The 27,023-nt window shown below is 33.7% G+C and overlaps 4 protein-coding genes across 4 annotated transcripts; all 4 read right to left on the bottom strand.

Moving 5' to 3' along the window:
- Nucleotides 1-6,326: 6,326 nt before the first annotated feature.
- Nucleotides 6,327-9,255, bottom strand: LOC128282484 (COP1-interactive protein 1-like). The gene is made up of 2 exons (XM_053020656.1): nucleotides 7,041-9,255; nucleotides 6,327-6,652 (listed from the first exon to the last, which is right to left on the bottom strand). Exon 1 carries the CDS (start codon nucleotides 9,230-9,232, stop codon nucleotides 7,892-7,894), a length of 1,341 nt encoding a protein of 446 aa, XP_052876616.1. The 5' UTR covers nucleotides 9,233-9,255; the 3' UTR covers nucleotides 6,327-6,652; nucleotides 7,041-7,891.
- A 338-nt stretch (nucleotides 9,256-9,593) lies between these two features.
- On the bottom strand, nucleotides 9,594-10,055 carry LOC128282220 (uncharacterized). The gene has a single exon (XM_053020379.1). The coding sequence runs from the start codon at nucleotides 10,053-10,055 to the stop codon at nucleotides 9,594-9,596; it is 462 nt and encodes a 153-aa protein (XP_052876339.1).
- An 8,822-nt stretch (nucleotides 10,056-18,877) lies between these two features.
- LOC108472867 (disease resistance protein RUN1-like) lies at nucleotides 18,878-23,722 on the bottom strand. The gene is made up of 5 exons (XM_017774425.2): nucleotides 22,977-23,722; nucleotides 21,809-22,889; nucleotides 21,189-21,497; nucleotides 19,463-20,870; nucleotides 18,878-19,320 (listed from the first exon to the last, which is right to left on the bottom strand). The coding sequence occupies exons 1-4, from the start codon at nucleotides 23,468-23,470 to the stop codon at nucleotides 19,512-19,514; spliced, it is 3,243 nt and encodes a 1,080-aa protein (XP_017629914.1). The 5' UTR covers nucleotides 23,471-23,722; the 3' UTR covers nucleotides 18,878-19,320; nucleotides 19,463-19,511.
- A 2,394-nt stretch (nucleotides 23,723-26,116) lies between these two features.
- On the bottom strand, nucleotides 26,117-26,584 carry LOC108471780 (secreted RxLR effector protein 161-like). Its single transcript, XM_017773349.1, has one exon. It carries the CDS (start codon nucleotides 26,582-26,584, stop codon nucleotides 26,117-26,119), a length of 468 nt encoding a protein of 155 aa, XP_017628838.1.
- Nucleotides 26,585-27,023: the final 439 nt, after the last annotated feature.

Here is a 27,023-nt window from a genome sequence, read left to right as displayed (position 1 = left end):
AATCCAAATCATATCTCGATGCCCATTTCTTAGCTAGGAATCCAATTTTGATCATGGCATTCGCCTCAATGTTATCAATTGACTCTTGGTTCAGGTTGAAGCAATTACAAAATAACATGCTAAACACATAGTCATCATCATCACCTAATGAATCAAACTGATATAAATTTTGATCAGCGAAGGATACTTTTTCTAATGATGTGCAGTCATGTACATACAAGATTTGTTGATATGGTGGAAGCTCTGAGAGTAATTTAAGGCTCCTACAATGATTCATTTTCAAAAATTTAAGGCTTTTAAACCTTAAGACTGATGAGGCCACATTAACACTTGGAATCTCTTTCGAATCGAACAGAACGATATTACACTGTAGCTTTTGAATACTTGAGCCGCTCATATTTAAGTATTGAAGATTACTTAAAGTGTCTAAGGACAAGGCCACTTCTTCAATTTGAGTTCCACATAAGTCTAATCTCATTAAGTTTCTTGGGATTTCTGGGAATTTCATGATTGGGCAACGACTAAGATTTAGATAACGAAGGGATTCCAAGTTCACCAATACACATTTTGCCCTTGTGCCACTCAAATATATGTCTTTAAGATAACCCAAAGGTTCAAAAGAAGAGGATACTTCTTCGATTAGAGTCCCAGATAAGTTTAAGCTTGTTAAGCTTTTTGGGATTTCTGGGAATTCAACCAATGGGCAATGACTAAGATCCAAATTACGAAGGGATTCCAACTTGATCGATACTTTTTTTACCCTTGAGCCACTCATATTTAAGGTCTGAAGATTATATAGAGAGTCGAAAGGTAATGACACTTCTTCAATTTGAATGCCAGATAAGTTTATGTGAAAAATAAAATAGAATAAAATAAATAAAAATAAAGAACACATAAATTTTACGTGGAAACCCTTTCGGGAAAAAAACCACGGGCAGAGGAGAAGAAAATTCACTATGTCGAAAAATTTTTACTCAAATACAAGAGGAATAGACTATGTCTATTTATAGGCTTGCAAAGCCATATTCTAGTAGGATTGAAACACCTTATCCTAATCAATATAAAATAGATGGAGTTTAATAAGGTTTAAAACCTTATTTTAAAATAAAATAAAAGAAGTCTAGTTCTATATGGATTTTACTTTTATTTTATTTTCCATCGTATTTTATTTAAATAAGAATTTGGGTCACTTAATTCTAACAATCTCCACCTTGACACAAATTCTCAATGAACAAGTTCTTCATCGCGAACTTTCAATAAACAAGTTCTTCACCTCTTCCAAAAACCCTTAAGGGTTTAACTTCAACAATGAACACCAACCAAGTCTAAACAATGCTCAAACTTGGTTATAGGAAGTGACTTAGTCATCATATCTGCAGGATTTTCATGAGTGCTAATTTTGCTCACAACAATATCACCACGAGCAATAATATCACGAACAAAATGATACCGAATATCAATGTGTTTTGTTCTCTCATGAAACATTTGATCTTTTGTAAGAAAGATGGCACTCTGATTGTCACAAAATATTGTCTTGATTTGAAGGTCTTCATTGAGTTCACTAAATAGTCCTTCAACCAAATAGCTTCTTTACAAGCCTCAAGAATCGCCATGTACTCACTTCGATTGGTAGACAAAGCGATCGTAGTTTGCAAAGTGGCTTTCCAACTAATTGCACAACCTCCGATTGTAAAGACGTAACTCGTGAGAGATCTTCTTCTATCAAGGTCTCCAGCAAAATCAGCATCAACATACCCTATAACTCCATCTTTAGTTCTTCCAAAGCGTAAGCAAACATTAGTAGTGCCTCGTAAGTATCTTAAAATCCATCGAATCGCTTTCCGGTGTTCTTTACCGAGATTCGCCATGTATCGCTAATCGACCTTCGCATATGATAAACGGACGTGAACAAACCATAGCATACATGAGAGATCCTCATGCACTAGAGTATGGAACATGTGACATGTACTCAATCTCATTATCGATTGAGGAGATAAGGCCGATGAAAGTCCGAAATGGGTCGCTAAAGGAGTACTAACAAAGCTTAGCACTCTGCATATTGAACTGCAAAGAACTTTCTCAATGTACCCTTCCGACTTAGGTACAATTTACTTGCTTTTCTATCTCGAGAATCTCCATACCAAGTATCTTCTTTCTTGGTCCTAAATCTTTCATCTCAAATTCTTCACTTAGTTGGGCTTTAACCTTTCTTATCTCTCTTTTATCTTTTTTTGCTATGAACATGTCATCAACATAAAGAAGTAGATACACAAAAGAACCATCACTGCTTTTTCTTAAAGTAGACACAACTATCAAAACTACTTCTTTTGAAATCATGAGAAGTCATAAAGGAATCAAACCTCTTGTACCCTTTGTCTTGGTGATTGTTTCAAACCGTAAAGGGACTTTTTCACAAGCAAACATAGTCCTCTTTTTCGAGACTATAAAACCTCTCGGTTGTTGCATGTAAATATCTTCCTCAAGTTCTCCATGCAAAATGCGGTTTTACATCTAACGCTCAAGCTCCAAATCATGCATGGCCACAATACCAAGCAAAGCTCGAATCGAACTATGCTTAACAACCGGAGAGAACACATCTGTGAAGTCCACTCGAATTTGATCTGTAACCCTTTGCAACAAGCCTTGCTTTACATCCGGTTCTTCAACTCCAGAGTCCCTTCTTTCTTTTTAAACACCCATTTACAACGAATGCCTTTTTACCTTTAGGAAGTTTTACAAGATCCCATGTTCTGTTTTTGTGGAGTGATTCCATCTCCTCTTGCATAGCAAACATCCACTTTTCGAGTCTTCACAGCCTAATCGCCTCGAATAATTAAATGGCTCTTGATTCGCATCTATATCTTCACCACATTTAAAGCATAAGCAACTAGATCAACCTCGGCATACTTCTTTGGCGGTTTAATTTCTCTTCTTGTCCTGTTTTTGGCGATAGAGTATTGCGGTGAAGAAGCAACTCTATTCTCAATTTTGTACCGGCTTGAGGAGTTGATTACAGATTAATCGATGCTCCACCTACTTTTGGTTTTCTTTATTGGAAGAGTCTTTAAGAGATAAGTTAGGTAGCATAGCGGTTTCATCAAAAACAACATCTCGCTAATCACAACTTTTCTATTTTCAGGACACCATAACTTATAGCCTTTTACACCGACTTTATAACCAAGAAAACGCATTTAATGGATCTCGGTTCCAATTTTCCATTATCAACATGAGCATACGCAGGACACCCAAAAATCTTTAAATCGAATAATTAGCGGGATTACGGACCATACCTCTTGTGGAGTCTTTTTCTCAATGGCAGCGGATGGAGATCGGTTGATTAAAAACATGCGAGAGAGGCTACTACGCCCAAAATGACTTTGTAAGTTGGCATTTGACAACATACATCGAACCTTCTCCATGATCGTTCTGTTCATTCGTTCTGCAACGCCATTTTGCTGTGGAGTATGACGAACTGTCAAGTGTCTCATGATCCCTTCTAACTTGCACAATCTATTAAACTCATCAGAACAGAACTCTAAGCCATTGTCTGTACGGAGGTATTTTATCTGTTTTCCCGTCTGTTTTTCAATCATAATTTTTCAAGACTTAAATGTGAAAAACACATCGCTTTTCTGCTTCAGGAAGAATGCCCAAACTTTTCTAGAAAAATCATCAATAAAGGTTAGCATATAATTAGCTCCACCTCTCGAAGGCACTCGGACGGCCCCACGGATCGTAATGGATATACTCCAACGTTTCCTTCGTGTTATGGATTCCTCTAGTGAATCGAACTCTCTTTGCTTCCCAAAACACAGTGCTCACGAAATTCGGTTTGCAAATTCCTTGCCCATTAAGAAGTCCTCTTTGCTTAATTTCGCCATGCCATTCTCACTCATATGCCCTAGGCGCATATGCCAAAGTTTAGTAATATCATCATCGACAAGGAAGAGGAAGTGACAATTGCATCACCGAGAATGAGAGAACCAGTAAAACATATAACTTGGCAATCTTTCTTTGCCCTTTCATCACAACAAGGGACCCTTTGAAATCTTTTAAACCCCACTTTCATTGTGTATCTGCCCTTTTGAATCAAGAGTACTCAACGAAATTAAATTTCTTTTCAATTCTGGAACATGTCGCACGTCACTAAGTGTTTTGACAACTCCATCAAACATCTTAACTTTAATTGTTCCAACACCTGCGATTTTACATGAAGCATTATTTCCCATCAAAACAACACCTTGACATCTTTGTTTCATAAGTTGTAAACCAATCCCGATTGGGACTCATGTGGAAGGTGCAGCTGAATCAAGTATCCACTCCTCGCTTACTTTAGAATCATTGATGAAGCAACTAGAAGTTCACCATCATTGTAGTCTTCTACAACATCGCCTTCACCGAATTTTTCCGTTGTTTTCCTTTTGACTCATGACCTCCCTTTTAATCTTATTTTGTAGCTTATAGTACTCGATTTAATGTGCCCTTTCTTCTTGCGAAGTTGCAAGTTTTACCTCTGTTTGAAGATTTCGATCTACCCTTAGATTTACCACGAGGATTCCGTTCTGTGTTCTACCACGATCATCATCAACATTCCGGTCTTGTCTCCCACGAACAATGAGACCTCTCCCGAGAGTTGGGTTTAACCACAAGATGCTTCATCTTATCATACGAGGTTAAAGAATCATAAACCTCATCAACTGTGAGAGACTCGCGGCTATATAAAATCGTGTCTCTAAAGGTTGAATAAGACAGGGCAACGAACAAAGTAGAATCAACCCTAGATCTTCCTTATCATCTTGAACCTCCATGGCCTCCAAGTTTGAGAGAATTTCTTTAAACAACATTAAGTGTTCGTGTCTGACGCACCTTCCTCCAAACGATGAGCATAAAGACGCCGCTTCATATGCAACTTGCTTGTTAGAGTTTTCGACATACATATTTGTTCTAGCCTCTTCCATAATGCGTGGCAGTTTTCTCTTTCATCACATCCGCAAAATTTCGTTGGACAAATGCGATGTAATTGTGTTAATGCCTTTCGATCCTTACGCTTCTTCTCTTCATCTGTTAATGTCGAAGGCATCTTATCTATCCTAGCGGGGCATCCTCTAGATCCATCTGCAAGAAGCGCTTGCATCTTAATTTGCCACAACGCAAATCGGTGTTGCGATCCAACAATGAATTTCATACTTCAAAGACGCCATTACCGTGATCGAGATGAATAACCCGAAGCTCGATACCAATTTGTGAAAAATAAAATAGAATAAAATAAATAAAATAAAGAACACATAAATTTTATGTGGAAACCCTTTCGGAAAAAACCACGCAAGAGGAGAAGAAAATTCACTATGTCGAAAAATTTTTACTCAAATACAAGAGGAATAGACTATGTCTATTTATAGGCTTGCAAAGCCATATTCTAGTAGGATTGAAACACCTTATCCTAATCAATATAAAATAGATGGAGTTTAATAAGGTTTAAAAACCTTATTTTAAAATAAAATAAAAGAAGTCTAGTTCTATATGGATTTTACTTTTATTTTATTTTCCATCGTATTTTATTTAAATAAGAATTTGGGTCACTTAATTCTAACAGTTTAATCCTGTTAAGCTTCTTGGGATTTCTGGAAATTTGATCATTGGACAATTTCTAAGATCTAGTTCACAAAGGGATTCCAACTTTGAAATATTGATCGATATTTTTTTGACCAACAAGCTTACAAGTTTGATGAGATGCTCAATTGAATTAGGCACTTCTTTTGTTCCAATTCCTGATACGTCCAAAGAATGAAAGTGACTTGGTACCTGATAAAACTTCCTGAGACTACTACAACCTCCATGGAGTCGAGACCCGAAGTTGAGGAGAGATGCCAAATAATCGAGGCAAGGAAGTTCAACCAAACTTTCACACTTAGAGTATCGAAGGAGTTTAAGGTTAATAGCTCCAGAAAAATTAGGTATCTTCCTTAAATTCTTGCAATTTGAAATGTCAATTTCCTTTAAATTAACAAGATCCTGTGCAAAAGAAATATATATAAAAATAACTACATTATTTTGAAGCATCATCTACTTACTTTAGGCAATAAAAAAATGAAAGGTAAAGAAATAATTATAATATTATGAAAAATAAAAATTTATATTTAGTGTATTGGGGGTTCAAATTCACCTACGATCAAATGATGTCACTTCTTTAAATATAATAAAATATTTCATATTTATTTTAAATAATTTAAATAATATGCAATTATATAATTATCGATATATCAAAGTATAATTTTTTCTTTAAAAAATTATTAGATAAAGAAAGTATGAAAGTGTATACCATATGATCGTCTTCATTCCAAAGTTGTTTCATGTTGCCATTCCGTAATCTCAACACAACAAGATTTTTTGGATTAAAACCCGATAAAGACTTGAAGGGGTAATGATCCCAGCTAAGAATTCTTAGCTCATCAGAAAGAGGTATACTTTCAACTTGGGTTGTATATAGCTTCTTATAATTAAATTGGTCTTGATATAACGCTGCAATATTGTACTGACGAAACTTGAAGTCGATATATCTAAGCTTATGCATCTCCTCAAAAGTAGTAACACAAAGCTGTAGATTATCAATTTGAGTCATGTCTAACTTTATGCCTTCAATTAGGCCAGTCCCCTGATAACAAAGAGAGAGAACAAGTTATCAACAGAAATTTGTAGGCATTCCATTAAATCACTAAAGAAAGTACTAATTAGGCATACCTTCAAATAGGTCGTGTATGTTGTTTATCAAGTACTAATCGAAAATACCTTTTTACAAGAATTTTCAGATGCAAAATGTTTTCACCTTTATTTTTGTTTTTTAAGGAATGTATTAGATATTTAACCAACCCAATAAACCCTTAGTAGATTCCATGTTATGTCATAAGACATTTGGTCTTTATGTTTATAGTAAGTAATACATAGTTTAGTTTTTGAAATAAAAATTAAAAAGGATAATATTTTATACACGGCAACAAAGCATATGAAAGAATAAAGAGAATATAAATACAATTAAAGCTTACTTTGTTATATTTGAGCACTTCTTTCACGTCTTTATGATTCCATAACCTACTGCGTTTTCCAGGATGTCTAGATTCTTGCATAACAATGTCTTTGCCCATCTCTTCAAGCATGTCATGTGTAGAAATAAATATATCATCTTTGATATCAAGTAGGCACTTGTCGACCAAATTTCTTATTCCACACGTTGCACCTGAATAATAATTACATAGAATTTTTTCTGCAATATCCAAGGGTTCCTGTTGGATTTTCAACACACTTTCACCGAGTAAAGTAAGAATTTCAAACAGAGCACCAGCAACAACGTATTATACCCGGGTAAAATATGAAGAAAAAATGCTTGAAGTTCAAGCTTTTAGCTACTGTCAAGAATGGAGAACAGAACTTAGAATTTTTAGAAGGCAAAGGAAGAATGGAGCATATGGAAGAAAATCTGATGATTTCATTCAAAATAAACTTTGGCTCAAAGCCATTACATATACCAGTCATTGGCTGGTCAAAAGATCAACAAATTCATCACCTAAACACTACCTAACTCCACTTATTACATTGGAACTTACAAAACTAAACTTGTACACTTAAGTAAAGTTGGTCATCAGCTCCTACATCATCAAACTACATCAAATGTAGGCTTAAACTAAGTTTAAAATGAACTAGAACACATTTCATAGACTTGGTTACAAAAGAACCAAAACAAACAGATTCAGTTACACGTACTTTACCCGGGTAACTTATGTGTATGAATTCTTGCACATACTTTACCCGGATAACTTATGTGCTTGAATTTGTATGGGCTGCATGTTGACACTTTGGCTTCTTCACATGCTGCATGTAGGCCAATTTCCAACACTCCTCATTGGCTTGCATGCTGCAAACTCTTATTCTTTAAGTATTCTCTGATGATTTGGTTCACTAAATCATTTTTCTCATCTCCTTTTGCTTCCAAATCTCTTTGAAGGTCCTCAACCATTTGCTTCAACTCTGATTTTTGATTCTCCATTTCATTCAGTTTTTCGGATGACTTTTGTTTCTTTCTATCAAACTGCAATTCTAGTTTTGCCTTCTGGATATGAAGAGATTCCAGCTGCTGCTGCAATGTGTTTGCCTCATCTATTAACCTCTGTACTTGATTTGATGCTTCATCACCTTCAAATGCAAAATTTTCTTTCAACAGAGCCTTCTCAGCTTGCAACGTCTCATTCTCTGATAGCAGATTATTTTCCTGAGCAGTCAAGTTCTTCATACCAGACAATGATTCACTGTTATCATCCTCAAGTTTTTTCGTGAGAATAAAAATTTCTTTTTCTCTCTTTTCTAACATTATTTTGAGTTCTGAAATACGGGATTGGAGTCTTATATTTTGTTCTCTCAGTTTTTCTGCTTCACTTGCTTTGTTCTCTAACTGCTCCGCCATATCTCTGTTAATTGCTTGCAATGATTTCAACTCAAGTTTCAAGCTAGTTACATGTGCCTTTAATTCTTTTATCTGAGCAGATGATTGGTTCCCATGCATATCATGCACCTCTTTGAATGTCAAAAATTTCCTTTCTTTCTCAACCGAATTAGTGAAATTTTTAACCGAATCTTCTTTGGTTAGCTGAGCCATTGACATGTAGTTGGCATGGCTAAGCCTCTTGTGACACAACTTGGATTCATCTGCAGCAGCTGTGTAGGCACTATCTGGACTCTTATTCCAGCCCACAATAAAACTTTTTTCTGTCATAGCTACTGTCATGAGCTTGGATCCACTAGGATCACTAATCAGGCATTCTTTACCTTTGAATACAACTGAATAGCCCTTCTCAAGCAGTTGAGCAATGCTAAGCAAATTTCTATCAATTTCAGGCACTAACAAGACATTTTTAACAAGTTTGGTACCTGTAGGAGTGCTTATCAGCACATCTCCTTTGCCTTCAACTTTGATGAAGTGTCCATTTTCGACCTTCACATTTGTTTTGAAGCTTCTGTCAATTGACTTAAAAATGCTAGCATCAGGGGTCATTTGGTTTGTGCAACCACTGTCTATCAACCATCCATCTGTAGCTTTTCCTTTAACAGCTGAACAAGAAACTGCAAAAACTTGTTCTTCTTGGTCATTGTCTTCTTCTACTACTTGAGCTTCAGCTCTTGGCTGTTGGGGTTGGTTGTATCTTGGTCTGCCTTTGTTTTTGCAAACCCTTTCTACATGACCCATCTTCTTGCAAAATCTGCACTGCACATCAGGCCTGAACCAACATACTTTACCCGGGTGACTTGCCCTTCTGCAGTGTGGACAGGGTGGATATCTTCCTGCACCATCTGCTTTAGGCTCGTTTGACCAGGTATTCTTGCCTTCGTAGACAGAGGTGCTCGAGGCAGACTTGGCTTCGACTTGAAAGGCACCTTCTTGGTGCTCCTCCTGTCTGCTGGCCCTCCTTTGCTCTTGTGCATACAGAGCATTGATCAGCTCTGTTAAAGAGATGCTGGTCAGGTCCCTTGAATCCTCTAAGGAGGATATTTTTGCTTCATACCTTTCTGGTAAGGTAGAGAGCACTTTCTCCACAATCCTTGCTTCACTAAAAATGCTCACCAAGGAGCCTTATGCTGTTTACTACAGCCATAATTCTGTCTGAATACTTCTTGACAGTTTCCTCTTCCTTCATCTTTAAGTTCTCGAACTCCCTTCTCAGGTTCAACAACTGCTGCTGTCTTATCCTCTCAGTACCTTGAAACTCCTCCTTAAGATTGTCCCAGGCCTGCTTTAGAGTCTCACAAGCCATGATCCTGGTGAAAATAACATCAGAAACATAGTTCTGAATGCATGACATGGCTTTGTGCTTTTTACTTTTTTCTTCAGAATACTGCTTCATTTGAGCCACTGTTGGATTTGCTCTCAATGGTTCTAGTTCAACATCTGAGTTAACCACCTCCCATAGATCAAATGCCTGGAGGTAGGTTCTCATCTTGACTACCCAAATGTGATATCTTTCTCCATTGAAAACTGGAGGTACAGCTGGTGAGAAGCTTGATGAAGCCATCAGTATGTGATTCAACTATAACAGGTCCACTAAGACAAGGGCTCTGATACCAATTGTTGGATTTTCAACATTTTCACCGAGTAAAGTAAGAATTTCAAACAGAGCACCAGCAGCAACGTATTATACCCGGGTAAAATATGAAGGAAAAATGCTTGAAGTTCAAGCTTTTAGCTCTCACAAGAATGGAGAATGAACTTAGAATTTTAGAAGGCAAAGGAAGAATGGAGCATATGGAAGAAAATCGATGATTTCATTCAAAATAAACTTTGGCTCGAGCCATTACATATACCATCATTGGCTGGTCAAAAGATCAACAAATTCATCACCTAAACACTACCTAACTCCACTTATTACATTGGAACTTACAAAACTAAACTTGTACACTTAAGTAAAGTTGGTCATCAGCTCCTACATCATCAAACTACATCAAATGTAGGCTTAAACTAAGTTCAAAACGAACTAGAACACATTTCATAGACTTGGTTACAAAAGAACCAAAACAAACAGATTCAGTTACACGTACTTTACCCGGGTAACTTATGTGTATGAATTCTTGCACATACTTTACCCGGATAACTTATGTGCTTGAATTTGTATGGGCTGCATGTTGACACTTTGGCTTCTTCACATGCTGTATGCAGGCCAATTTCCAACAGTTCCCCTTTAAAGAAGCATGCTATGTCAAGAAATATATTCTTCTCTACTACACCTAGCCCGTCAAAGCTACTCTTCAAAATATGTGAAATTTTTGGTTCAGCATATTGCTTTAGTTTATCCACCTCACTCTCCCACTCTTTTCTAGACTTTAAATATAGTTTAGAACCTAAAACTTTAAGAGCAAGTGGATTACCCTTGGCGTATTTTACAAACTTGTGCAGAGATCTCGAAAATCATTCTTGGATTCAACATCTTCAATGCAAATGTTGAAAAAGTTTGAAAGAGTCATTCGATTTAGCTTCTTTACCTCGTGTATGTGGTTAGCTCTTCCATTCTTAAGTACTGTCTATCTCTAGATGTTATAATGATTTTACTTCCAAGACCAAAATGTTCAACACCCATAAAATCTATTTGGTGCGAGTCACTAATATCATCAAGGACAACAAGTACTCTTTTATTGTTCAACCTCTCTTGGTATGGGTATCCTATGGAAGGGGTATCAATACAAATTTCTTTTTCGTTTAATAGTTTAGAAAGGAGTTCATTTCAGTAAAGACTCATCCCCTGCTTTTTATTTTCTCACGAACATTTTGAACAAACAACGACTTTCAAACTTTGGAGACACTTCCTTGTATACAACATCGCAAGGGTAGTTTTGCCAATACCACCCATTCCCCAAAGTCCTATTACCCGACAATCTTGTTGCTCAATCGGACCGAATTATCTTTTTCGATAATCCATTCCAAACAATTTTTCGAAGTGCTTCTAGGCACAGTGTTCATCGATTTTCTTGTAACATCATCAACAATCTCATTGATATACTTGGTTTCGTGTCTAGAAGAAAATTAAAAAGTATAAATAATTATATAGGAAATATATAAAAAAGAAAAATATAAGTAAAATATAAAAATATGAGAAAAATATAGTTACTTGTCGTCTTTTATATGAATTCCTTTTAGTGTCCCTACTTGGTAAAGCGATTTTCCATTGTTTCATTTCATCAATGGGCCTCTTTGATTCATGGTCTTCAAAGGATGTTTTGAAACTCCTCCAAGATTTCGCACATCGAGGGATCAACATGGTAAAAGATGGGAAGAGCGGTATGCTTTTGTGTGTGCTTGCGGTCCATAATGTTAAAAACTTCAGCCAAGCATGATTTCAAAGAAGCGTAGTCTTTAGATAAAACGATGATGGAGAGATTTGAGGCTGCAATTCCTTGAGAAACTGCTGGTGAAAGTGGCTCCCTTTCTCTAGTGTATCTTCATCGAAGAAGACATTCATCCATTGTCTTTCAAAGCTTTGAGTAGATGAGTGTGAAGTTAAGACGCGTGTCTTCACCTCTGAAGCTCAAGAAAACTTGATGCTTCACTTGACGAGGAAAAGAAGAAGAAGACGACGACATGATATTAATCAAAAGCTGCGAAGTTAAGTCGGCTCTTGTGTGTGTATATGTGATGCTATTTTTTGTTTCAAAAGATTAATATCAAGAAGAAAAATTGTTCTAATGATGATGATGGGCGTTAATTTCCAAGTCAAGGTCTTATCTAGTTTACTTTTTACCATAAAACTAAAATAATTTCATTTCTTCAATTTCATGCATATTTAGAAATAACTTAAATATGTAATTCGAAAAAACATGTATAAATTTTATTATAGGCACATAATTAAATGTTAACATTTATTCTCCAAATTTGAAAATCGATTTAACTTGATTCTTGAATTGTTTTTATTATATTGATATTCGAATTTGGATTTTGTCAATTAATTATTTAGTCTTTTTATATAACTTTGTCAAGAGATGATATGTCGCTCTAATATTTTGTTATGTAATATCCTAAATATTTTTTTAAAATTTAGACTTCAAAAACAATCTTAAATTTTATAAAAATTCATAATAACTATGCTACAGAGCTGTCAAGAGTCATCTTCTCATCCTTTATTTCCCCGAAGCTATATAATTAAGAATTTCGGTGAAGTTTCATAGAAAATCCGTATATTATAGACATACATATTGTTGTAAAATACACAAGGAAAAGATAGTAACATGATATAGGTTTAATTTTTTTATTGGTTAAGATTCAATCTATGGATAAACCAAACATTATAGAAATGGGGTTTGGGGGCATTTATTCTTTATGCAAAGCTCATAAGTGTCAAATTGCTCCATTAATTGCAGAAAGGGTAGTAGGTAAGACCCTAGAAAATGAATGGTGGAAAAAAACAGTGCCTTAATTTTAGGGGAAATATGAAATGGACATCCATATTTGTACACAAAAGTATATGCTGTGGACCATAAAAGGCAGTTGAGTCTTCATATTTGATGTACAAAATGGACCCTTTATGGTAAACTTAAGCTTAGCTCCATTGAATTTCTAACCACCATTTTTCTTTGTTTCTGTTTAATAATAGTGCATGCATAAAAACAGATGATTTCATCAAAAGGACTACCATTGTTATACTATAAAATAACCACATTCAAGTTTTGCCCTATTTGCTATAAAATAACCACTAAATGTCTACGGAATATTAGTAAGTTAATATAAAAATTTTGTTAAAAAATTTCAACATTGGCTGCTTCATTAAGTAAAAAGGGCTAAATCGTAAAAGATGTAAAATTAGAGTTCTATTAATTAAAGGTATCAAATGACTATAGGACTTTAATGTAAGAGGACTTATGTGGTAATTAGACCATTATTACTTTGGGTGGACATTTATGGGCATGAATTAAGTAAATTCAAGGTTATTTAATAAAGGTTAAAATTGTAAAATTAATAAATTAAGATAAAATTAAAATAAGGCAAATAGGTATCATCTTTCTAAAGGTTCTTCGTCACCGAAAATAGAGTAGAAAAACTCCATTCTGAAGGCTTAACATTCGGCTAGGGTAAATTCTTCATGCAAGGTAGGTTTTCAAGCCCGTTTTTAATGATTTTTATGTTTTTGAAGTAGTTGTAGCTTAATCTAGCTAGCCTAGGGGCTAATTTGCAAAATTGTAGAAAAGTTAGGGTTTTTCCATGAATGTGTGCATATGATTCTTGATGTTTGATGGAAGAAAATGAATCTTTGTTGTTAAATAAACAATTTTTGTAAAGTTAATTTTGTTGAAAATGTCAAATAGGGATTTATTTGTAAAATGTGTAAATTACATGATGAAATTGTGAAATAATGAGTTGTATGACTTGCTATGACTTTATAAAGAATTCAGCTAGTTTAGTTCGTGGATTAAATTACATGGCTTAAAGACTAATTTGTAAAGAAGTTAAAATATTAGGGGTAAAAGTGTAAATTTTTAAAAGTATGTATTTTGGACTAAATTGAATAGAATAGTTGTTGAATGGATTGAATTTACTTATTTATATCAAATTAAGCCTCGTACGGATTTAGATCGAGGGAAAGATAAAGTGTTGGACTAGTCGATCTTATTTCATCATTTTTGTGATAGAGGTAAGTTCGTACGTTTAAATAGCATTTTAATGTATTTATTTTAAATGTTATTATTTTATTTATCATATCATGTCACGATGGAAAATCCAACAATGTTACAGCGACTATCGAGCCCTTTTGAACCTTAGGAATATATATGATACAAATGACATGATCATTAGGGTTACCATGTTTCAGGTGCTGGTCCTGAATGTCCTACCGATGGTTTAGTTTGAGCATTTGTTGTGGATACTCGTTAGCTTGTGTGAGTAGGCTCATATATGGCTCGTATGAGCATTTACGTAAAGGAAAACGAAAATAATGATTTCGACCATATGTTAGCACACTTTGTGTGAGCTTCCTGTGTATCTGATATTATTATAAGTGGTTCAACGAGCATGTAAAGGGATGAACTGGTAAGGGTTCCGATTGATTTCATTATGAAATTATGGGAAGGTATGAAGTATTGGCTATCAAAGTATGTATAGCCATGTTATGAAAGGTATGAATTCATATGTATTATGATTATGAAATTAACCTTACCATGTGATGAATTTTGCTAAGTTATGTGATTAAGTACTAACTTGTGTTGTTGGTGATGTTTAAGCTTGTGCCAAGCTTGTGTTAGATTGATTCATGTTTATTTTTAAGCTTATGCATTGAAATGGTAAGCATTTTTTATGATTTACGAACTTACTGAGCATTATATGCTTACATTGTGTTTCTTTTCTATGTTTTATAGATTATCGGAAGCTCAATCAGTTTGGAAGCTCGTTGGAAACTTATCACACTATCCAACGACTATATCGTAATTTTTTATGTTTTGAGTCATGGTTATAATGACATGAATAGGTGAATTGTGTTTGATGAGATTGTCATTATGTTTGGCTTGTAAATGTGGTATTATGGTTGATGAACTTTTGACATTTTAATGCTTTGATGGTTGGTGTTGAAATGGTCAAGTGAAGTTATGTTGAATGACTCATTTGGTATGTTTGAATGTGATTTTGGTATGTGGTCATTGTGGTAAGATTTGGTATGGAATTAGGTTAACAATGTTTGGTTGATGAATAGCTAAATTATACATATGTTTAGGTTGATTTAATGCTATGTGATTGAGGTGCCTTTTGACATATTGGTTGTATGGAAAGATACCACATTGAGCTAGCTTTATTATGCATGTTTTAGGTACATTTTGAAGTTTGATTTTATGTGCAAATAACTTGTGGGTGTGAGAATGGATTGTGTGAAAGAAATGATTTGAAATTAGTCTATTTCTTGTCCACACCGCCTAAGATACGGGTGTGTGTCTCAACTGTGTGTGACACACGACCGTGTGTCCCCTGTAAGTTTCAAAGGGTTGCAATTATGGGACAAATTGGAGACAAAATACATGACCAAAGATGCTATAAGTAAGAGAATTCTTATCAATCATTCCAATAATTATCAAATGGTTGATAGTCGTTCTATTATGGAACAATTCCTAACCATGTTATAAACTAAACAATAAGGCTGAATGAAGTCCACCATAAATCCAACCAATCAAAAGATAATTTAAGTATGAATCTTAATATCTAAATTTTGGTACCCATCACAGCTTACTATGAACTCCAAAGCAGAATCTTTTCGCTACTGTATTCAAACCTCCAGCGGCCATTCAGATTTCCTCCAAATTAATTAATAGATATGGAGAGCTTCCTTCCTAGACAATATATTATGTACCTACAGTACAAGACGGACACAACAGGTTTTTTTTTTCATTGGCTAAGGCAAAGCTTTTATTAATTAATAAAAAGGAAACATACAAAAGGCAGTGCTATAATAGCAGAATCTAACACCAACATGTAAGAATGAAATACACCAAAATTTGAAAGGGAGTGTAGAAGGCCCAAATTGCCCAGGCCCATTTTACAAACCTAAACCAACTAAAACAAATCCAAATGGCCCAATAAAAACCTAAACCCAATTTAAGCCCAAACTAACCCTAGCCCAAATAGAAAACAAAAAAAAAAAGAAAAAGAAAGGAAGAATCAGATTTTTCAAAGGCCAACTGCTCTATATCCCATCGCCCATACCACCTGCTTCACCGCCACTATGCCACCGCTCAAGTTGCACCTGCAAGAATTAAAAAGAAGTGACAAGTAGTTGAACGAAAACACTTTGTAAATGGCTATATAAAGCCTTTAATCTTTTTGGTTTTTTTGGTTTTTTTTGGAGACATTAAATACAAAAAAAAAACAAATTCAAATATATAAAAAAAGCGAGCAAACAAACAAAGTTCAAAAAACGAATTAAGGTTATTACTTTCCTACGCTTATTTGTTTCTTTTTTCTTTTTTTCCATCTGTTCATTTTCGAATATATTCATACATCTATATTTTTTTAAAAAAAGGGGGAGTAGTTTATATAAATAGATCAAAAAAAGATTAAAAAAATAAAAAAATACTTTTTTTGAAGTTCTGGCTACCGTGTGCGGCAGCCGGCGACAACGGCGTCTACGGCGGTGGACGGAGTCGGAGCTTGGCCTGAGGGGAGGGACACTTGAGAGAGAAGAGAGAGCTTTTAAAGTTTTTTTTTTTTTAAACAAAGGGTGAAATGATTTTTTTCAAAAAATTTGACTTATATAGGCCCCCAAAACAACGTCGTTTTGGGACTAGCTTCAAATGCCCAAAACGACGTCGTTTTGCCCTTGGTCCGACCCGATCCAACCCGCTCCAGCCTAGGATCCGCATGTTTTTAATGGAAGGGCTATTTTCACTTTTAACCCTTCTGCTTTTTTATTGTTTTAAAATTAAGTTTTGTTTATTTTTAAATGTGCTCTATAATTTATTTTTGTTTTCATTTTGATCCTCCCTTATGCTGTGCGTTTCAGAAGGGAAGGAATATTGCCCTTTTGGCCCCCACTTCTTTTGCGCATTGCAAAATGGACCTTCCCCTATCATTTTATTTTGGATTTGCCCCGAAACTTCTATTTTAAAGCCCAATTTAGTCCCTTTTCACTATTTTGCTATTTTATTTTCAAATTAATTATTATTATTATTATTATTATTATTATTATTATTATTATTATTATTATTAATGTATTATCACTACTACCACTTTCTATCTATTATCTTTATCTTATTTAAAATATTATTATTATAGCTATTATTATTATTATAATATTTTACTATTACATTTATTGTTAGTATTAGTATTAATTATAATAATTATTATTACCATTATATTTATTACTGTTATTATTATCTAATATATTATTATTGTCACTATTATTATTATTCTACTATTATAACTTAACATATTATTATTACTTTTATTTTATTATTATTACCATTATTATTTTTTTATCTTTATTTTCTTTACTATTATTTTTATTATCATTATTTATTTATTACTATTGTTATTATTATTATCATATTATTATATATGTTTTACTAATTGTACTTTAAATATTATTTATTTTAATTTGGTTCTTTACTTCCAATATTTTTAAATCTTTTCCCTTATGTTTATTTATTCATTACTTTATTATTATTGTCCTCAGTATTATTTATTTATTTCATCTTTACTTATTCAAATTCATATGTATTATCATTATTGTAATTTGTTTGTTAATATTACTGACTACTATAGTACATTAGTATTACCATATCATTTATTTATCATATATCCTTGACTTGTATAGTTGTTTTATATTATTGCATTATTATTCCCCATGAACTATGTTTATATATAATCGGTTATCTTTGAACCACATTTCGAATAAGCTCATGTCGTTTTAAGCTTACGTTTGATAATTATTTAGAAAAATTTAAAAATAAAGGTAATATTCTGTTTTTTGAGGATTCGAGAGATTGTGCCCTAACGTGCTGGGTTTCTATTTTTTTCGTTTGACCCAAATAACCGAATAACCTTTTAAAATTAAAGTGCATGAGTTTTGAAAATCCAAAGATCGGCTTACTCTCAAGGGTTTAAAGTGTTGTGTCCTAACGTGTTGATGTGACATTTTATTACTTCGGGACGAAAAGGTCTTTAACATCTGCTTTGATTTATCTAAACATCTTTGCAAAATTATCATTAATAAAAAGAGGGATCGTATTTTAAATTCTTTTCGAGTTTTTAAAATTTGACATTAAAATATTAATTAATCAATTAGGTACCAATTTTGGGCGTTACGAGAGTGTTAATCCTTCCTCGTACGTAATCGATTCCCAAACCCATTTTCTCAATTTTCGTAGACCAAAATTGTTGTTTTAGTAAATAGAAATTTTTTATTAAAATGACCAAATTTTTAGGTGATCCGATCATACCTAAACAAAAAATATTAGTGGCGACTCAATTTTCGTTTTTAAATAAGTCGACGCCTGTTTTCAAAAAAATGATTTCGACAGGAAGTTTATACTCCACTGCACCCTCCACTCTCCTTGAATTATATTTTACCCAGCCAAAAACCAAGACTTTTCAAGAAGCTACCATGTCCCTATTGCAAAAAGACATTGGAAATGCTCTTGAACAATTCCAAGACCATCTTTTTTACCCCACTGTTTAAGAATTCAATATCACCCAGCTTCCAACCTCAAATACAATTTTCCCCCTTGACTTAGCCATGCAGTGGGAGATTCTCACCTTTTGCTTCTGCACGAAATCATGGCTTAGACTCAACCAAATCGTTAAACCCACAACAGGTTAGTGAAGATGAGAAAAATAATAAGCAACTACCATAAACTATTGAACAAATTTCCGTTTTATAGACAACTATCACAAACTCCACTTTTAGCATTGATAATTTTGAACTAAAACGTTTCAGTTTTCCAAAAAATGATATACCTCTTTCTAAATTACAAGCAATTTATAAATCAGAGCAAGTTACATTCATCCTAGTTGGCTTTAATTAATTAAAGCCAATTCATTTTGTATCATAGGCAATTAATTTAAAAGCTTAAAATTTACTACTAAAAATGGTACGGAAAAAAATTATGGAAGTAGGAAGAATAAAATGAGCCTAGTTACCCATGCAGGTAGATGACATGATTGAGAGTTGTTACTCCTGAAAAGCAGAGCCAAAAGAAACAAAAACTATTTCAATCTTTTACGCCCTCCATCCCATTCTTCACCATCATTGCTAAAACTTCTTTTCTCCAATAAGTCTCGTTCTTGTTGGTATAGCACTTTCTAAATGACAAGCACTTTATAAAGCAGAGCAAGTTAGATGTCATCTTGGTTCTAAAGCAGTTTATTTCTATCATAGGCAATTCACAAGTTAAAAGTTTATTATCAACAATGGTAGAAAAATATGGTAATATCACAAATGAAATGAAACCCACTTACTTGTGCAACTGGAGGTCTTAGGTTTAGTGCTCAAGTTTGCCTAGCCCTTTTATGCTGTGGGTTGGGACTTAGGTTCTTCATCCACATAAGATACATGTACGCCACATTTCTTCACCTTGATATCTTCTTCGCCGTAGTATTTGATGTAGAATTCAAATGATGCTTGCTCATAGCCCTTGTCATTTTTAACCATATCGCCACTAAGTAAAATCAACACGTGATCACCCATGCACTCCATTGATGCCCAATTTTGTTGCCTGCAATGCCACTCACTTCTGAACTTTTCATGACCACCACCACTAGCAGCTGTCAGTTGGTATTCACAGATAAAGTCAAAACCACTGAAGCTTACGCAACCAATGAGGTCGGCCACAAGGCAGATAGAAAAAGCCAAGAATCTGCTCCTATTACACCCATTTGGAGCTATCTTCAAAGTTAAAGAAGAATTCTCGCTTTGATATTCAAACTTACTTGCTGAAATTTTGCTCCCTGGGAAACAGGAAAAAAAATTTGGTGGACAAACATCATATTTTGATGCCCATTTCTTTGCTAGGAGTCTAATTTTGAGCATGGCATTTGCCTCAATGTTATCAATTGAATCTTGATTCAATCTGAAGCAATTACAGAATAACATGGAACAATCAAGCTCTTCAACAAAGCAAGAATGGAGTTCATATAGATCTTGATTTTGATCTGAGAAAGATACTTTCTCTAATGATGTGCAGTTATTTGCATCGAAGTGTTGTAGATATGGAGGAAGCTCTGAGAGTAGTTTAAGACTGTCGCAATAAGTCATTAGCAAAACTCTAAGGTTTTTAAACCTCAAGATTGGTGTGGGCGCATCAAGCCTTATCTCTCTCGAGCCGAAGAGGGCGATATTGCACTGCGGCTTTTGAATACTTGAGAAGCTCATATCTAAGCAATGAAGATTACTTAGATGGTTGGAACAGAAGGACACTTCTTTAATTTGAGTCCCACTTAAGTTTAATTGCATTAAGTTGTTTGGGATTTCTGGGAATTCAGTGATCATGGAATAACTAAGATCAAGACCATGAAGTTTTTCCAACTTTAAAATATTACTTGATACATTCTTTACCCTTGAGCCAGCTAAATCCAACTGCTCAAGCATGTCGAGATACCCAATTGAATCAGGCACTTCTTCTATTCCAGTATTTGACAAATCGAAATCCATAAACATATTTGGAACCTTGGGAAACTTCTTGAGATTATGACATCCCCTAAATTCAAGTTCTTCTAGAGATGCCAAATGATTGAGGCAAGGAAGTTCAACCAAACTGACACACCACAAACATATAACTCTTTTAAGGTTGATGGCTCCTAATAGATTAGGGATCTTCCTTAATTTATTGCAACCAGAAACATTGATTTCCCTTAAATTAACAATGTCCTGTACCAAATCAAAATAAAAATTAGCTATATTACTTTAAAGCATCATCTGCTTACTTTTAACGGTATTAAAAGTGAAATGAAAAAATGATTATAATAATATAAATAAAGTGACAAATTATATTTGATGTGTTGATGTAGTATAAGTTCATTCACCATTAATAAATCAAATAATGTTGCTTCTTTCAAAAAATATAAAATATTTTTTAGTGTTTATTTTAAAACTTTTAATAAGATGCTATAATATGATTCATAAATAAATAAATTATAAATCTCCATTTAAAAAAAAATTGGATGAGGAAAGTATGAAAGTATATACCAGATCATCATCTTCATTCCAAAGTTGTTCCACGTTGCTACATTGTAATCTCAATATGACAAGTTTTTCTGGTTTAAAATTTGATGATAAAGATTTGAAGGGGTAATAATCCCAACGGAAATATCTTAGCTCGTTAGGAAGGAATGCAATATCAACATCTTGGTCATAAGGACGACTCTCAGCCCAACTAGTCCCAAAAAAGATGCAGATAAATCGAAGATTATGCATGTTCTGTAAAGCCGTAGGGCTTACCCGTCGAAGATCAATAGGAGACATGCGTACCTTTATTCCTTTAGTTAGATCAGTCCCCTAATAACCAACCAAAGAACATCCAAATATCAGTATAAAACAAAGTGTTTTAGTATGTTTTATTATTACCAATTGAAAAATAGTGCATTAGAAATTTAACTAAACCGATAAAACCTTAGCAGATTCTATGTTATATTCTAAGACAATGGTCATTATTGTTATGTCATCGGCTAACCAATACACTCATCAAATTAAAGTTTGAAAATAACTACAAATAATTAAAATTGTTAATTAATAGAATTTACACACTTTCTTATTAAATCAACCAAATATGAGAAAATAAATACAATATAAATACAATTGGCGCTTACTTTATTATGTATGAGCACTCGATCCGCATCTTCAGGACTCCATAACCTACTTTGCTTTTCAGGTCTTTTAGATTCTTGACGAACAATGTCTTTACCCATCTCTTCAAGCATATCATGCATAGAAATTTTGTCAAAATCTATGATTTCAAGTAGGCTCTTGTCGAGCAAGTTGCTTATTACACATTCCGCACCCTTATAACAACAACGTAGAATTTCTTCTACTTCTTCTCTTAGTTCCCCTTTAAAGAATGTTGCAATATCAAGGAATATATTCTTCTCTAGCTCATCAAGCCCATCAAAACTACTCCTCAAAATCTGAAAAAATTGTGGTTGGGCACATTCCCTTAGTTTATTCACCTCACTTTCCCACTCTTTTCTAGATTTTTTGTATAGTTTAGAGCCCAAAACTCTAAGAGCAAGTGGATTGCCTTGGGCGTACTCCACAAACTTGATCGATAGATTTTGAAAATCAGTATCTGGATTCAATTGCTTAAATGCAAATGTAGAAAAAAGTTGAAGAGAATCATTTGCATTTAACTTCTTCACCTCATGTATTTCATTAGTCCCTCCATTGTTAAGTACTTGTCTATCTCTGGATGTTACAATGATTTTACTTCCACGACCAAAATGTTTAACACCCATAAAATTTATTTGATCTGGGTCACTAACATCATCAAGTATCACAATTACTTTTTTATTGTTCATCCTCTCTCTGTAAGGGGATCCTATCAAAAGGGTGCCTATATTAATTTTTTTTTCATTTAATAATTCAGAAAGAAGTTCATTTCGTAAAGATTCCCTCCCCTGTTTTATAATTTTCTCACTAACATTTTGAAGAAAGCAACTATTTTCGAACTTTAGAGAGACTTCCTTGTATACAGCATCAGCAAGGGTAGTTTTGCCTATACCACCCATTCCCCAAAGTCCTATTAGTCGACAATCTTCTTGCTCAATTAGCCTAATAATTTTCTCTTTCTGGTCATCTATTCCAATCAATTCATCAGAAGTGCTCCTAGACATACCATTCATCAATTTTTTAGTAACATATTCAACAATATCCTTGATGTACTCGGTTTCAGATCTAGCAAATAATCAAATATATATAAGTATATATGAAATCTAAAACAAAGATCAATCAAATATAAGAAGATAAGAAAAATATAGTTACCTGTCAAATTTACATCCTCGTATATGCCACCCTTTTAATTTACCGACTTTTGCAAAGGCAGCTTTCCATCGCTGTACTTCATCACTTTGCCTCTTTGAATCATGCTCTTCGAAGGATGTCTTAAAGCTTCCATCAATATTTCGTACATCAGAAGGATCAACATGGTAAAATATGGGAAGAACAATGTGTTTGTCAGTGGGATTGGGCTTGCGATCTATAATGTGAGAAAGTTCACCTAAGCAAGCTTTAGAAGAAGCATAGTCTTTAGATAAAACGAGGATTGAGAGATCCGAGTTTGCAATTGCTTGAGAAAGTGATTGCGAGAGTTGCTCCCCTTTTTCCAATTTATCTTCATCAAAGAAGACATGCATTCCCCTATCTTTTAAAGCTTTGAGTAGATGACTGATGAAATTAAGACGCGTGTCTTCACCCCTGAAGCTCAAGAAAACTTGATACTTCACATGAGGAGGAGAAGAAGAAGAAGGCGAGGCCATGAAAGTTTATGGATTGTAAGATTGAGGAAAAAGAGAACAAAATACACCGAGGGTGCTTTGCTTTGCTTCTTTTTCCTTTTTCTAATCGTAGGAAGAAAAAGTGTGTTTATTAAATGGGAACGAGAATGAAAGTGTTCTTGTTAGACTTGAGCAGAGGCGATGAATTGAACTTACCCAATTATGTTTTGCCGACCAAAAGTGATAACGTGTATCAATGAAATTCTTTCTTTTGAAAAATTGGGCTGCCTATGAAACGGGGGCGGCGGATTTAGTAAAATTTTTATTTAAACTCTTAAATTTTAAAAAAAATTAAATTAATAAAAGTAAAATTATATTTTAGCCCTCTAAAATTATAAAAGTTCGATTTAATCTTTTAAAAATTATAATATAAAGATATAAACTATAAAAATTAAACTTTTATTCAGCCCTTAAAAATTTGTTCAGACTTCACCCTGGTATGAAAAAAATAAACAAAATAAAATAAAGGGTTAAATATACTTTTTAGTAATTATGTTTCGCTTTGATGTTTATTTTAATATCTACATTTACTTGACTCAATTAATATTTTTATGATTTAATTTAATTTTTATAAAAAAATTATAGAAGAATATTATGAAATTTTGATCTTTATAATTTTTATGAAACATTATAAAGTATTTTTATTTTGATACTTTATATATATATATATACATATATAACTATCAAACATCAAAACAAATCAATAATATTGACTTCATTATGTTCAAATAAAAACAAATCAATGCTGTCAAGGGCCATCTTCTCATCCTTTCTTTCCACGAAGCTACATAACTAAGAATTTCGCTGGATTTTCATGGAAAATCTGCATATTACAATCATATATATTGTTGTGAAATGCATAGGAAAGCCACATGACATAGTTTTAATTTCTTTATCGATTAGTATTCAAATGTATGGATAACCCAAACATTATCTTGCAATTATACAAATGGGATTTGGGGGGATTTATTCTTTATGCAAAGCTCATTAGTGTCTAATATCTTCATTAAATGCAGAAAGGGTGGTAGATAAGATCCCTAGAGAATGAATGGCGGAAAAAGAACAGTGCATTAATTTTAGGGAAAATATGAAATGGACATCCATATTTGTATACACAAAAGTATAGGCTGTGGACGATTAAAGACAGTTGAGTCTCTATATTTGATGTACAAAATGGGACCCCTTTATGGCAAACTTATGCTTAGCTCCACTCAATTTCTGACCACCATTTTTCTTTATTTCTGTTTGATAATGGTGCATGCATAATAACAGATGATTTCATCGAAAGGACTGTCATTGTTATACTATAAAATAACCACATTTAAGTATGGCCCTATTTGCTATAATATAATTTGTGTTTTTCTTATATAGTATATCATAGTTTAGGATTAGAGATAAAATGATTGTCAATGCTAAGATTCAAGTTTTGAATTTATCGGTAATAAAATACTCAATTCTTACTCATTAAATCACTGATTACCAATTCCAATATTGCATCCTTTCAATCCAAAAGCAGAGTAAAAATCAAAGTTCAGTCTCTGATAATCTTGGAAAAAAGAAAATCGATTTAAGTTTCTGCCCAGACTGATGTGATAATCAAGTCAAATGACTCTACCATGTAATCAACACTTGACATTGAAGTTGATAGTGTTTTTGTTAGGTTCCACCATGGGATAAACATAAAAGCTCATTAATCCTTCTTGAGAATGAAAAGTGTGATAGGTTTGGCATTGAAATAACATCCACCTCCATCTCTTCATTCTAGCATCTCTGCCAAATTCTGCATTTATTTTGATAAATCAGGTAAAAGGAAGGCTAAAAATGTCGCAATGAATCAAAAATAGTTATTGGAAATTGTTAATTATAAAAAACAAAATGTATGAACCAATTGGATAAAATCCGAAATTATAGGAAGAACATAAGGGGGGTAGAATAGTCAAATCTTTGTGATTAAGTTAGTGATTACCGATTCTCGCAAGTTGATATCTCCTCCAACAAGTCTCAGTTTGGTGACTTAAATCAATGATTACCAATTCCAATATTGTATCCTTTCAATTAAAAACAGAGCAAAACATGTTGTGTTGCCATTCATGAATTTCATTTGTTGGTGTTAGTTTTGGTTACAGAGAGAGGAAGAGAAGAAGAGAAAAGAAAAACAAAATTTTGTGAATAATGGAGAAGTTCCTTGTCTGTTCAGCTTCTCACAAAAAACTTTACAGCTGCTTACCACTTAAGCAAAATAAAACGTAAAACATAAGTCAAAGAAACTTACATCAGAAAAACTTATTGCAGCCAAATACTAAAAGCCTAAAGCAACTGACACACAAAACATATATTTTAAATTCTAATATCAAACTCAAAATACATCAGCACTCCACCTTGAGGTTCATATTGGACATACCAAGCTCATGCTTAAGGAAAGAAATTTTATTCCTTGAAAGAGACTCTCATCAAATCAGCAACCTGCATCTCAGAAGAACAAAATTCCATCTTAATCAGCAAATTTTTCTCAGCCTCATGATTGGCATGAAACTTCACATTGATGTGCTTTGTTCCATCACACTAAACTGGATTTTCAGCAATGGCAATAGCTGACTTATTATCACACAAAAGAATAGCGGCACTTTCTTACTCAAAACCAAGATCAGAAAGCAAATTTCTCAACCAAATTGCTTGGTTTGCAGCAGCAGTAATATATTCTGCTTCTGCAGTTGATTGAGCCACAACTTGTTGCTTCTTGGAACTCCAACAGATTGCACCTGAGCCAAGGTTAAAAACATACCCAGATGTACTCTTCATGTCATCCAAACTCCCTGCCCAATCACTGTCAGAATATCCAATCAACTTCACATTTCCTACCTTTAAATAATTCAGCCATTCACTTGTTGTGCCCTTCACATACCTGAGAACCCTCTTGGTAACTCCCAAATGAACATCAGAAGGTGAACTCATAAACCTCGATAACAATGTTGCAGGGAACATTAAATCAGGTCTTGTTGCAGTCAAGTAAAGTGAACTTCCAACTATGCTTCTGTAAATAGAAGGATCACAGATTTTTTCACCATCATTCTTTGACAACTTCAAGTTTAGAGGCATTGGTGAGTCAACTCCTTCGCAAAATTCCAGCTTAAATTAGGTGCTTTCAACGACACACCACTTTTTAAAGCAATGCATTAGACATTTAACTAACTCTGGTAGATCCTTGAGTGGATCCTATGTTATACTTTAACTCATTAGGAAATATCTTCTTACTCCATGTTCAAACCCTCCATAAATATCTAAGGTTATGCGTGTTCTATAAAATAGTAGGACATAATCGTATGTTATCAATTTGAGACATCTTTAAGTAAATTCTTTAATTTTTTAAAGTGATGAATTAGGTATTTAACTAACATTTTTATCCTAAGACATTGGTCATATCATATAAAGACATCTTATTACAAAATCTTCGAAGTAAGAAGATGATAACACACAATTAAAAATAAACTTACTTGAATCTTTTTCAAATCTAATTATTTTATCATATATGGTGCAT

Source organism: Gossypium arboreum, chromosome 10 (genome assembly GCF_025698485.1).
Source record: "Gossypium arboreum isolate Shixiya-1 chromosome 10, ASM2569848v2, whole genome shotgun sequence".
In the NCBI taxonomy this organism is placed as follows: domain Eukaryota; kingdom Viridiplantae; phylum Streptophyta; class Magnoliopsida; order Malvales; family Malvaceae; genus Gossypium; species Gossypium arboreum.
The sequence above is the reverse complement of the archived record's forward strand: the minus strand, read 5'-3'. Positions and strand labels throughout refer to the sequence as shown.

What these genes read in the sequence shown, in the direction of transcription:
- LOC128282484 (XM_053020656.1), bottom strand. Translation starts at nt 9,232, where the DNA reads ATGGGTCATGTAGAAAGGGTTTGCAAAAACAAAGGCAGACCAAGATAC.
- LOC128282220 (XM_053020379.1), bottom strand. Translation starts at nt 10,055, where the DNA reads ATGGCTTCATCAAGCTTCTCACCAGCTGTACCTCCAGTTTTCAATGGA.
- LOC108472867 (XM_017774425.2), bottom strand. Translation starts at nt 23,470, where the DNA reads ATGGCCTCGCCTTCTTCTTCTTCTCCTCCTCATGTGAAGTATCAAGTT. An exon ending in CGAGGATGTAAATTTGACAG is followed by an intron (nt 22,890 to 22,976) that starts GTAACTATATTT and finishes ATTATTTGCTAG; the next exon opens with ATCTGAAACCGAGTACATCA. An exon ending in GGAATGAAGATGATGATCTG is followed by an intron (nt 20,871 to 21,188) that starts GTATATACTTTC and finishes GATTTGGTACAG; the next exon opens with GACATTGTTAATTTAAGGGA.
- LOC108471780 (XM_017773349.1), bottom strand. Translation starts at nt 26,584, where the DNA reads ATGCCTCTAAACTTGAAGTTGTCAAAGAATGATGGTGAAAAAATCTGT.